General features: G+C 58.3%; 2 protein-coding genes across 2 annotated transcripts in view; one reads left to right on the forward strand and one right to left on the reverse strand.

Annotated features, from left to right (window-relative positions):
- The window catches only part of ATP1B1 (ATPase Na+/K+ transporting subunit beta 1), a 22,545-nt gene extending 17,759 nt beyond the window's left edge, over positions 1-4,786 (reverse strand). Inside the window, exons 1-2 of the mRNA XM_045982780.1 lie at positions 4,654-4,786; positions 373-501 (exon numbers count right to left, since the gene is read on the reverse strand). Coding sequence (XP_045838736.1) covers positions 373-501; positions 4,654-4,750 — 226 coding nt within the window. The 5' untranslated portion in view covers positions 4,751-4,786. The remainder of the gene's footprint in view (positions 1-372; positions 502-4,653) is intronic.
- LOC123927861 (translation initiation factor IF-2-like) lies at positions 4,749-11,781 on the forward strand. Its single transcript, XM_045982779.1, has 2 exons — positions 4,749-5,876; positions 11,644-11,781. Exons 1-2 carry the CDS (start codon positions 4,749-4,751, stop codon positions 11,665-11,667), a joined length of 1,152 nt encoding a protein of 383 aa, XP_045838735.1. The 3' UTR covers positions 11,668-11,781.
- The last annotated feature ends 451 nt before the right edge of the window (positions 11,782-12,232 follow it).

Here is a 12,232-nt window from a genome sequence, read left to right on the forward strand (position 1 = left end):
GTCACAGGCCCCCCGAGAAAGTGAAAGATGTGCCTGAGCCGGAACAGCCCTGTGGCGACCCCGCTCGGCAACCCACCGGGCAGGGGGGCGCCTCATCGCGAGGCACAGGCTGGTGGGTGCAGGCGCGGGGGCACCAGGGCTCTCCGCCCACGCTGCAGCGCCGTGACGACAAGACATCCGCAGCGCCGGGCGCCTGCAGTGCGGGCAGGAGAGCCGCCGCCCTCGTGAGCCGCTCCCGCTTCTCCTGCGAGAACAGGCTCCATCTCGTACCGCATGACAGGCAGTACTCAAAAAAGTGGCTTTTTTTTTTGGAGTGAAAAAGTGACACCCATTTTACCTCCGAAGAACTGAACGTGTTCACCCTCCTGTTACCTGGCGGGGCCACGCGGTCCTGGTAGGTGGGCTTGAACTCGCTGATGGTGAGCAGCATCACTTGGATGGTGCCGATGAAGATGCCGGCCAAGCAGCCGTAAAATATCACGTAGAACAGGAGGATCTTAACTGCAAGGAGCAGAGACAGAAACAGAAGACTGTGACACAGGGACGCTCGGGAACGGAAGGCTCATCTGCCCAGAGACGCAGAGGCTTCCTGGCTTCCCCTCCAGCCTGGCTTCAGAGCCTCCTTTCCCAACACTGACCCAGAGCGTGAACCACATTCCTGCATGACGGGGTAAAATCAGAGACGGGCAGGTCCCTGTTACAGTGTGTGAGTGTGAGTGTGAGAGTGTGTGTGTGTGTGTGTGTGTGTGTGTGTGTTGGGGCCAGGTAAGGGTAAGAGGAATGTTCGTCTAGAACCAAGATGATTTACAGGACGTGACTTCACTGCCTAAATAAAAAGTTTTCACGAAGACCAACAGAATCTAGGGCCATGTTAGTGGGCAACGCATCGCACAATATACTCCCTTAGAGGCAGGTTTTCTTGCCTTGTTGTTCCCCTGGTATTTCAGTACGACACACAGGCCAAGCCCTGCTGCTTCTCCAAACGTTAGGATGCCTGCGAGTTTTTATGCTGGGCCAGAGCAACGAATGCCGAGAAACCCCAGGATGCTCTTGGGCTCCTTTCTATCACGAACCGCCCCCCCCACCCGTGACATGTATTGGACACTGAGCCCACGCTGTGTTTTCCTGTGGGGGCACGAAACAAGGGCAAAATGAAGGGAAATCTTATAGTCAAAATGACAGGCATATTTTTATTTCATCTTCTCACTGGACCCAGAATACGGACTGGCTTGATGAGCTGCAGTCGTTCCCCCCCCCAGCCAGCTGGAGAGCAGGACGCAGCTGAGCTGGCTACAAAAGCAGAAAACACAAAAAGCTAAGCACCAGGAAGCACTGGGAGGGGAATGAGGCTATCAGTTACTGGTTTACGAGGATTATCTCCCCGATTAGCCGCATAGTAACAGGCTGTACTAGGCATCGCCCGGCAGCCCGGTGCCAGCCAGCAACTCCCAGCGAACGCAAGAACGGGAGCAAGTGAACCGTAAGGTTATAGAGTCTGAAACAGGACTACATGAAGGAGCCTTAGGGTTACTTCTAAAAAGCTCCAGATTGCATACAGTAAACGCTGGGGTCCTGAGGGTAAAAAGCACAGAACAAAAGATCGCTGAAACACAGTGTCTTGGTGCATGGTGCAGAGACAGAGGGAGAGTGGGCGCGCTGTGGCAGGGAGCAGCCAGACTGCCTCTGGCAAGCATTTGAAAGCCCAGCTTTCCAATCAGCAAATACAGGGTTCAGGGAAACCAGGCTATAAACGCTAGTAAAACAAGGCAAATGCACATAAGACCAAAATGCTTAATCATAACCCTTTTCTTCCCCTATGGGGGGGGGGGGGGGGAGGAAAAAAGCCAGGCCAGGAGCCAAAGATAAGGAAAAATGAGAGACTGCAGAATCCAGAACCACAGCTGCCGGCTCAATCAATCACTGCCTCCCAGCAGGCCAAGGGTTAACTGCCGCATTCTGTATCCAAGTAGCAGTAGGCAAACGGCAGGCAAGGCTGTGACGTCAAGAGATCTGGAAAATTTTTCCAGTGAAGGCTCCTAAGAGGTGCGAGAGTTGGTGGCGACCCGGTGAGAGGAACTGTGACCTGTTTTTGTGCGCCCCTTGTCTCGGGACTTAGCTTAACCACACTCGGCTCCTCCAACAACCGGAGCATTTTTACACTCATTCCTCGGACTCCAGATACCTAATTCTAACAGCTTAAGAAGGTACATAATTGAGGTGATAAGTGAAAATACAAACAGAGCAGTGGAAAAATCAGTCCTTTCACAAGCATGCTGATTAAAGCTGAATGAGACACAGCCTTTCCATTCTGCCTGACATAGAGCCTAAGAGAAGTGAGGGATTTTTCTCTTTTGCTTCAAGATGTTCCTTAGCAAAATCTCCCCAGTGACAGCTGAGAGGTCAGCTGGTTAGAGGACTGTGAACTAAGCAGGACCTATGCACCAGGCTCACCAACACAGATCACCAACCAGCCAGGTTGGCATGGAGGGTAAATTTAGAGGCGCCTTTTTTTTTTTTTTTTTTGGTACTCTTCAGCAATTTTTCTTCCTTTAAAAAAAATGCAAGTAATATGGAGGTTTTCCAGTTAGAAAAAAAAGTGAGTACCCTTTGAAAAGGGTCACAGGCAAAAGGAAAGATTGGCCTCCTGGCCCGGTAACAGAAATCTCCCAACGCCTGCGTTAGCTCAATACAGAGGTGGAAACCGCAGGTGATTTGCATGCTGCCATTTCTCCAGCAGGTGACAGGCAAGGCTCCTGCGTCCATCTTGGTGAAAATCTACCTATAAGCAAAACGGAGCCAAGGGCAACCTGCCCTCGTCCCAAGGGCATCCATGTTGGGCCCAGCGCTGGAAAGGTCGCATTTCCCCCTCAGGAGACAGCAATTGCTATCCGGCTCTCTGCTCAGAGAGGGCGTCCTTTCTTACGTTGCCAGAGAAGAGGAGACAAATGAGCTCAAAGCAAAACCGGAATTGTTAGCCCAGCACCTGCACCTTGGGAAAGAGAAGCAACCAGACAAGCACACCCGTCCTGACGTCTGCGCTCATTAATCCGTGTCTTGGGACCTCGCTGGATGTGGTATCAAGACAGCAACATTAATACACACGCGCCGTCTCTCACATGCGGAGGTGCTGCCCCACTACATGTCAGCTTCGGGGATAGCTTCCTATTCTGCCTTACCTTCTAAAGCAAACCCTATTCTGGAACTGGAACGAGGAAAGAAACCCATTTTATGAGAGGGGAAAACACCAGAGGACAAATTGCACAATATGCCTGGAATCCAGGCAACCCCTGGCCCATGACAAGGCTGGGATCAGACCACCCGTGCACCCGGGAGAAGGGGCCGGTTCGGCCGCGCACCCCACAAGCCTCACTCAAGTTATGAGGAGCTGCCAGGAGATCGCCCTGGCCAGGGGCTGTTCACCCTACACACACCCTGAGTTCTTCAGGTCTCCCCTTCCATGGTGAGAAAACCGAGAGCTATGTTTATGCATGAGAAACACGGCAGTAATCGTACTGAATAGCACAGGCTCCCCAAAACAAAACAAAATATAAAATAGGAGCCAAAAGCCATCACTTGAAAGACTGACATTTAACACGATTCAGGAATACCTATCTCTCCTGTAATACCTTGGAATGCTATTTCACCTTGACTAACCTTGAAGTGTGATGCATTTTTAACCCCTTATTTTCCAATCAAGAGACCCACTAAGGGCTGCATTTTTTTTTCTTTGCAAAAATCATATATTCTAGCTTCTTCCAATTCAAAATGTCAGCCAAGCATTATTTCCCTGACTCATTCTGCTGTGATGGCCACAGAGCCTCCCCATCAGGAATACTGCATCGGCCCCTCGCCAGGCCCCGCCGCTGCAGTGGTGATGGTGATGATGATGATGGTGCGGAGGCTATTAGAGAAGGGGGGGGCAGTGATGCAGGAGGGGCCGTTCCCTTCTCTCCCTTCCGCAGTCACGACTCTTACAGATGTGCCTACAACTCTGCCCTTCAAAATGACCTTTACCAAAAAATGTCACCCTTCCGGTGAAAGGAGGCGGAAAGCAAGGTATCTAATTTTCAACGAGGGAAAAGCATTCCATGCAGCCGAGCAACAGGCTGCCCGAATCCTGTAAGGCGAGCTGCGTCCACCTTTCCGCCGTTCGTTTGTCTGGCGAACCCTTCCCCGTGAGCGAGCCAAGCTCCGTGTTGCGCATCCGTGTGCGGCCGCTGGAAGCGCGCAGACCCCCCCGTTCCCGGGCCTCCTGCGCCGCTTGCAAGGACTCTAGGGGAGGTCACCGGGGCCCCCTGCACAGAGCGGGGCACGCTGCAGGGTGGGTGCACCCCGCCGCCCCCACCCCGCGCCTCGGGAGGCGCATCGGACTAGAAGGGCTGGACCACACGACGTCCCTGCGTCCGACCCGAACCCCCACGGGTCCCTCGCAGCCCCCAATGTCGGTGCGAGGGCCGGGGCAGGGCTGCAGGCGGAGGCGCCTCTGGTCTCCCCGAGGACCGCTCGCGGAGGGAAGGGCTGGGCGACGCTCGGACCGAGCGTCCCGTCGCCTCCCGCCGACCCCGCGCCCCTCCCGGGGGCCGCAGCCCGCAGCGCCCGCCGCCGACCCCGCGCCGTCCCCGGGGGCCGGGGCTCGCGGCCGCCCCTACTCACACCAGCTGCCGCCGGTCCGGCCCAGGAACTCCTTCTTCTCCGAGTTCCAGATGAACTTCTTCCAGCCGCCCTCCTCCTTGGCTTTCCCGCGGGCCATGGCGGCGGCTCGGCTCGCGCTCCGGCTGCTGCGGCCCGGCCCGGCTCCCGCACGCTGCTCCGGCCGCTGCCGCTGCGGCGCTCCGAGTGCCCGACGCGCGCCGGCGGGGCAGAGCAGCAGCGGGGGGCGGGGCGGGCGGGCGGGCGGGGCGGGGCGGGGCGGTCCGAGCCCGCACCTATCGGCGGGCGCGCGGCTCGGGGTCCGCTCGGTCCGCACGCGCTCCCCTGGCCTGCGGGTCCGGGCGCGCGGCGGCGGCGGCTGCGGGGCCCTGGGACGTCTGCAGAGGCGGCCGGGGACGGACGGACGGACAGACGGACGCAGCGCGCGCCGGACCCTCCGCCGGGAGCCGAGCCGCTGGCCGGAGCGCTCGCCCCACCTTTACTATATACCGCGCCCGGGCGGCCCGCGGCCCCGCCCACAGCGGCCCGGACGGCCAATCGCGGGCGGCGGGGGGCGGGGCCTAGGGCCCGAAGGGGCGGGCGCGGGGCCGGCACAAAGGAGCCGCGGCGGCGGGAGGGGCGGGCTGGGCGGCGGGCGCGGGGGCGGGGGCGGGGGCCGGGGGCGCGCGCAGGCGGCCCCGCGCAGCCCCCTCCGCGCTCGCGCTGGCCCGCAGGCCCTCCTCTGCGGTGCTGCGGGGAACCGCACCTGCGGCGCGCGGCCCCCACCCCGACCCGCCCCCCCCGTCCCGCGCGCCGCCCGTCTCCCTCCGCCGCAGGCCCACTCCTCGGAGGCCCTGCAGGGGTGGGGGAAGGTCACTCGGGGACGCGAGAGAGTCGGGGAGTCCGCCGAGCCCCGCCCCGCCTCCCGGCGGCTGCACCTGCCGCCCCCCGCGCGCGGCCCGCCCCTGCGGCTGCGGATCCGGCCGGTCGGTCTCCGGCCCCGCCCGCCCGCGCAGGCTCCCGGCTGCCTGCCGCGCTCCCCGGGGGCGGCCCGAGCCGCCTGGAGCAGGACGGTCGCAGACCCACCCAGGGCGGGCCCCGGGTTGGCCGGGCGGGGAGGCGGACCGCGGGGCCCCGGGCGTCCTCCCGCGGAAACCTGCCGCCCGGCGCGGCGGGCTCACACCGGTCTGCACCGGACGACGGGACTTGCACGTGACCCAACCTCTGCGGACTCTGCTCTGTGCCCAGTAGGTGGCCAGGATTCTCGCTGACCTGCTTTCTGATGCCCCTTGGGAGCACCGACCCCTTGGCTCTGCTGTAAAATCCCTGAGGCCGAAAGAATTTGGGAAGACCCAGCTCGGAATGGCAGGACGTTGAGGGCCGGTCCCCTTCCCACCCGTATTCCCTGTTGCTGAAAAGCCGGACTCCTTAGTCTCATCTCCCCCCTCCGAACCCTGAGCGGCTTCACGCATCCCTCCCAGGGCAGCGGCGACACAGCAGAAACGGGCAGGGGTGCCTCTGCGGTCGCTGCAGAGAAGTCCCATCCCCAGGGAACAGCGTCGGTCATCCTGCAAAAGGAGACTTGCAGGCCCACGCTCGGCGTGCTTGTCAGGGCCCCCTTCTGTCTCCAAGGTCAGCCTTGCAGGTCTAAGGACGAGCTCCAACTGCTTTGAAACGAGCCCTTTCCCACTACTCCTTCCCAAGGCCCACACCCACAGGACCTGGAAAACCTGAAGATCCCTGAAATTCAGAGCAGAAGCAATGACCTGTCGGGCCGCACCCCACCCCAGCCCCAGAGGACTGCTACACGCAGGGCCCCTGCTTTGTGCCGGCCCTGTTTATGCCCGAAAAGCCCCACGTTGGTGGGAGAACTGCAGGCACAGGTGCACGTGCAGGTGCGCTGGCCCTCGTCCCCTCCCAGGAGAAGCGACCTGGCTGGCCCTGGTCCCCTCCCAGGAGAAGCGACCTGTCGGAGGAGTTCCAGGAGGAGAGAGCTCGCTGGAAAGGGCGTGTTTATGCAGCGCTGAGGGCCAGCAAGAGGGAGGGAAGCCTGTGCACAGAATCAGCAAACAGGGATGAGTGAGGAAGGGAAGAGGCAGGGGAAGGGATGAGGGGGTTAAGGGAGATAATACCCCCACCTGACGCTTCCCATCCCCCAGCTCCCTTCCCCCACCCCGTCTCATGCTCTCTCTTCTCCAGTGAAACAAAGTATGTGGAGAAAGGCTCACAGTGACAGATTTTTCACTAGAACCCCCATTCTCTCTTTAAAAAGAGGTTCCATACCTCAGCTTTCTAGGGCTGTGGCAAATGCCAAGTAAACGATTCTGCGTCTGGCAGGCCTGAGCTTCCTCTCTTGCCCTTGACCGACTGTGCTCCTCTGGAGGCTGCTCCCTCCTCAAATCTGAGCTCCCCGGCTTTGCGCATTCTGCCTCCCCCATGTGCAGACTCCCCCCAGGTTCTGACAAGGGCTGAGCGTTGTCGTGCCCTCACGGCCGATGCAGCCTCTCGCAGGCGTCCCGGGAGCCTCCACATTTCCACCCCAACCTGTTGTGCAGCTGCAGAACAGGATCTCAGCCATGTGAGACGCAGAATGAGACTCAGCCGCACGGCCACGCAGATGGACGGACCACATCACCCCAAAGAGCAACCTGCCGCGGAGCAGGACAGACACACTCCCAGCTTCAGTCCTGGCTCACTGTGTGACCTTGGGCAAGTCCCTTGTTCTCTCCAGGGCTGCCCCTTCTTCACTGGTAACACTGGATTGACACATTGTTGCGAGGATTAAATGGGGGTTGTGGGAAAATGCTAAGCACAGTGCCTAGTGCGTAGTGGAAGCTACGCTTAAGTATAATTAGCTCTTTCCATTTAACCTTGTCTAACCTTGGAACTGTGGCTATGACTTTGCCGCCTTCCCATTCTGACACATACCCCCTGCCTGGACTCTCGAGTTTTCTTAGAAGGTCACCTTGACTAAGTCCCTACCCTCTAGGCCACCTCTCCTCTTGCTTTCCAGCGTGCTTCCTGCTCAGTGACCTCTTCTAACTCAAGTAATGAGTAACTTGAGCACAGGATGTCCCTTCGGGCTGTGCGGGGCTGGGCTTTTGTTCTGAGGCCCCTTCTGTGAAGGGTGCTATAGCAGCGGGTTGAAAGCGGAAAGCGTGCAGTTCCCTGGAGGGAGGGGTGCCTCTGGCAGGTGCAGCAGCGTGTGGCTGGGCAGGGGTGGGGGAGGGAGGTGTGGGCAGAAGGAACGAGGAAAGCTGTTCGGTGCATGCCTGCGGAGGCCTGACGTCTCTGCAGAAAGAAGGAGGAAGGAGTTCTTCAGCTCTTTTGAAAGACTCGGGGCAAAGAGAGCAATGTTTCCATCTCTTTTTCTAGGGAAGAAGAATGGTTCTAGAGTGATGTGGTTAGTTCTGCCCAAGGTGGGTGCTGGGCATTGGGGCGCGTAGATAGGAAGCAGAGAGAAGCGTGGTGGCAGAGAGTGGAGGACATTAGGACCTCTGTCCAAGTGAGGATGACAGGTTCTAACTGGGGAAACAACCAGAGGCGGTTGAGATTGAAGCAGCCTCTCCCAGGAGCTGAGACAAGGGCCCAAGGGTGAAGGCAGGACAGGGTGGTCCCGTGTGAGGCGAGACCACCAGTTAGACATCTGGCGGGCAAAAGCGCCAGGACAGAGCAGCCCCTGGCCGACTGCTCCTTCTGCTGCAAGGCAGAGAGGCTGAAAGGGAGGTTCAGCTGCCTGCAACCCAGAGGGTGCCGTTTGGCAGGCTGCACGGCGGAGAGCGGATGGACAGACCCCCTGCCAGGCGGTGGGCTCTCACAAGGCTTGGGCCAAACCCAGTGCAGTCCGCTCCGCAGAGGGCTCCCAGGGCCGAGCTGCCCATCCCTACGTTGACACACGTGCTCACGCCCTGCGGGGTTCTGCTCGGCCAGCCTGAGCGTATTTTAAGTACAGAGTGGAGGGGGCTGAGGGTATGTGTTGCATGGTGACTCATCTTGGCAGCAGAGACTGTGCGCAGCGTTGGGGGAAATGGCTCAATGGCGGGCTCTGTGTGCAGCAGAAAGCTCCGGAATGCACTGCTCTGGGAGGGAGGGCGGGAGGGGACGGGGAGAGGAGGCAGATGCTGCCGGAACCTCACGGTGGACCCGCCACGGTGGCGGGATGCGGGCGATGCCAGGGGAGCTCCTGCCACCAGCCCGGGCTGAGCGCCCTAACTGTCCACCCGGGAAACCTGAGTCCCCCACAGGGTGTCATTCTGTGGTTCACTGTGGCCCCTGGCTATTTGGTGAAAACAACAAATCATTCTTTGGAAGGGTTTTGGTTTCTTAAGGAAACCAGAGACCCTCAGTGGGGACATGTAGAAGCATTCCTCTTTTTCATTTAGCGTCATTCTGTCACTTTCCTCTTGCACTGGGTGTGGAATGGAATTCTTGTCCTGGGTGAGAGCACGATAGACAATAAGAAGAAAGGACTTTTTTTTTCCTTTTCCTTTTTTTTTTTTTTAAGCAAGGCCTCCTTGGTAAGATGGACTGTACCTGCCAGGAGTGGCAGAGACCGGTCATCTGCTTGTCACCTTGGCCACCAGACCCTGCCTGGCAGATTTCCAGAAACTGCTGTCCGTTTCACCATTCCTAACTTGTAAGTTAGGGATCTGCAGAGTTCGGAACGCATCCACAGCTCAGTGGGCCATGCTGGGGCTTCTCTCCACCACCCCTGTCCTTTACCACGTTGTTACAAAGTGTATGGAGTGACCACAGTAGAGGGAAGTGGACGCCCAGCGAAGGATTTTTGTTTTGATTGTTCTAGCAAGACCACGGAAGTGGACGGTTTCTGTAAGTGTATTCACAGCTTGGGGGTAGGAATAAAGGCCAGCAGGGCTATAAACTCCCATCAGAACCAGCCTCTCTGCTCCTTTACACCTCCCCAGTACAGGGTAAGAGGTTCAATTTGCTTTTTCCTGGGAAGAATGTCTGAAACCAATCAGCGCGTGCTCTAGGCTTTAGAAAATAAAAGTTCTTTCCAGAATTTTCCATCTGCTTTACAGGGGCCAAGTGGACACTCCTGTGAGAGGCTAAGCTCAGTGAGGGGCGCCCCCATTCCATCATTCTGCTGTCAGAGAGGCCTGGGGACAGATGTAGATGAGATGAGAATCAGGGACATTTTAGGATCCCTGTCTTGCTGGACAGCTGGGGAGTCTTCCAGGGATGAAAGGGGTGTCTGGTTACAGTCGGCTTCATTTCCAGCTTCTTCCCGCAGCTTTAGCTGAGGGCCTGGAGGTAGTGGTCACCGGTGTGGGAAAACTCACCATGTATAGTGGTGCCATGATGTCCGAGGTCCTCCAGTCTAAACTCCTGTCCCCTAGGACAAGGTCGACTGGCCTCTCGTTGAATATCCAGACAGGCTGTGTACCCCCAACCTTGCAGCAGAACATTCCGTTGTGGGGAAACCTTGAGCTAAAACTGAGCTCTTTGCAACATCTGTCCAATCCTGCCTCACCCGGGGGGACACGTCACAGACCTGGTACGTCTTCACTGTGTCCACCCGACAGGCATTGCCAACATGTCTGCTGTCTCCTTAATTTTTACCCTTCAAAGTGTAAAACCCAGTTTCTTCAGTCCCTGTACGAGATTTTTTCTACCCCCCTCACTGCCCTAGCCCCCTTCCGCACATGCTTTTCCACTTGTCGATGTCCTTTTTTAAAGCAAGTGCCCTGGTTCTTAGGCGTGTAGAGTCCGGTGGACGTCAGGACACTTCTGTTTTCGTCAACCGCAGTCCTCCCAACACTGTGCCTTCGTGCTTTTCTTGAACCAGGGGCTCTTGAACCCTGAAGCCAGATAAACATTTTAGAAAAAGCTGCTTCTGCATTTGCAAAAGCCAGAGATACCTGCCTCCCCACCAAGTCCAGGTCAGGGAAGAGCCACACGTAAGAGAGTTGGAGAAGGAGGACACCAGTCCCCGGGCTCCGGGGCAGCGTGCGGTAGACGCTGGCCCTGAAGGGACTGGGGCTGGAGAGCTTTCTTCTTGCATCTGTCCGCTGCAGTGACTCACCGGACAGGGCTCTTCCTGCCACTTCTTCCTTCTCAGCACCCCTGACTTTCTCAACTGTCCTAATGCCCAGCTTCAGCCTCCATGCGGGTCAGCTGGCTGAGGCTTCTGTGGTCCTGCTTTTCTCGTGGCCTTTCAGTTCCCGTCCCATCACCCGTGGGCAGTGGCTTATTTCCCTTTCATCTTGATCCAGGCCGAGAGAGTTAAGTTAGCGCAGATCCTGTTTTCACAGGTCCCAGGTCGCTGGGAAGCCTCAGCCCTGACCGTCTTGGCCCACGGTCCTCCCCCCACTGTGGCCGCGCTGTGGAGGAGGGAGCCGCGCAGGTTGACGTGGCCCGCACGCTGCTGGCTGGCAGGACACAGGCTCACACACACTCAGGCAGGCAGGCAAGCACACAGAACAAAGAACCTTATACACCCTACACAATTTGCCGGGTTTTCTTTCTGCGGCATTGTACCTTTCCAGATCATTCTAGAAATAGTGCGTTTTAATGTGGCTAGTTTGTGGCACTCAGACCACAGGGAAGAAATGGAAAAAAGGCCGTTTTGCGTTTATTTTACTGTGTAGAGTAGCTGGGAGGTAGGAAGATGCAAAAAAGAGAGAAAAGGAGCGAAAGAAAGGGAGGGAGGGAGGGCGGGATAAGCTGGGTCTCGACTTAATTTATACTCTTCTCTACACCCGGTGAGGAGGACTTCAGGCCGTCACGGAGCAAACTGGCTGTCCGCAGTGTCTGCGCCCGGGCGAGCTAACAGCGTCTTTTACTCTGTCTCGTTCAGTAGGCGGTAGCAGTCTGTCCAGCAACGGTCTACCCGGCATTGTGCCCCGCACGCGGGCCTGGAGGGCAGGCCCTGGGGTTTATGAAAAGCGTCCCGAGGACCAGGGGGCACCTGTAAGTCACACGGAATGACACTCCCCACCAGAGTCCTCCATCTCCTGGTTCTAAAAGGCATTGCTGTACCTTTCCTCACAGGGACACCACCAAGGACGTAAATGAGCGGAACGACGAGGACCCTGAGCCCCGGCTTCTCCGAGAGCTCCTGCTCCTTTTAAGCCTTCCGTCGTGACGGTGGAAGCTGCGCGGGCGCGTCAAGACCGCGACTGTCCCACGCGCGCAGACGGAGCCGCGCCGGGCGCTCCCTGTGGACGACCTCCGAGCGCCGCGCTCCGCTCTCAGTTGCCTTTTTAACCCTTACGGAGGGAGGTCCTGGCGCTGGTTAGTTTTCCGTGCCCTTTCGGTTGGGCTAAGGGATCCCAGCTGCCTGGCAGAGCCCGGTCCCGGACGGGTCTGTGAGCGGGTGTCTGGAGGAGGTTAGCGCTGGGATTCGTAGACTGAGTCGAGCGGTGAGACCTTCGCTCAGCGAGGGGTGCGGGCACCATCCGGTGCGCTGGGGACAATCCGCTGAAAAGACCAGAAAGGCAGGCGAGGGGCAAGCTCTCTCTCTCTCTGCCTGAGCCGAGACGTCGTCTTCTCCTGGCACTCCTGGTTCTTGGGCTTTTAGACCAGACCACGACGCACACCATCAGCCTCCTCTCAGGCCTGGGACTAAGTTACACTCCTG

This window comes from Meles meles, chromosome 17, assembly GCF_922984935.1.
Source record: "Meles meles chromosome 17, mMelMel3.1 paternal haplotype, whole genome shotgun sequence".
NCBI classification, from domain to species: Eukaryota; Metazoa; Chordata; class Mammalia; order Carnivora; family Mustelidae; genus Meles; species Meles meles.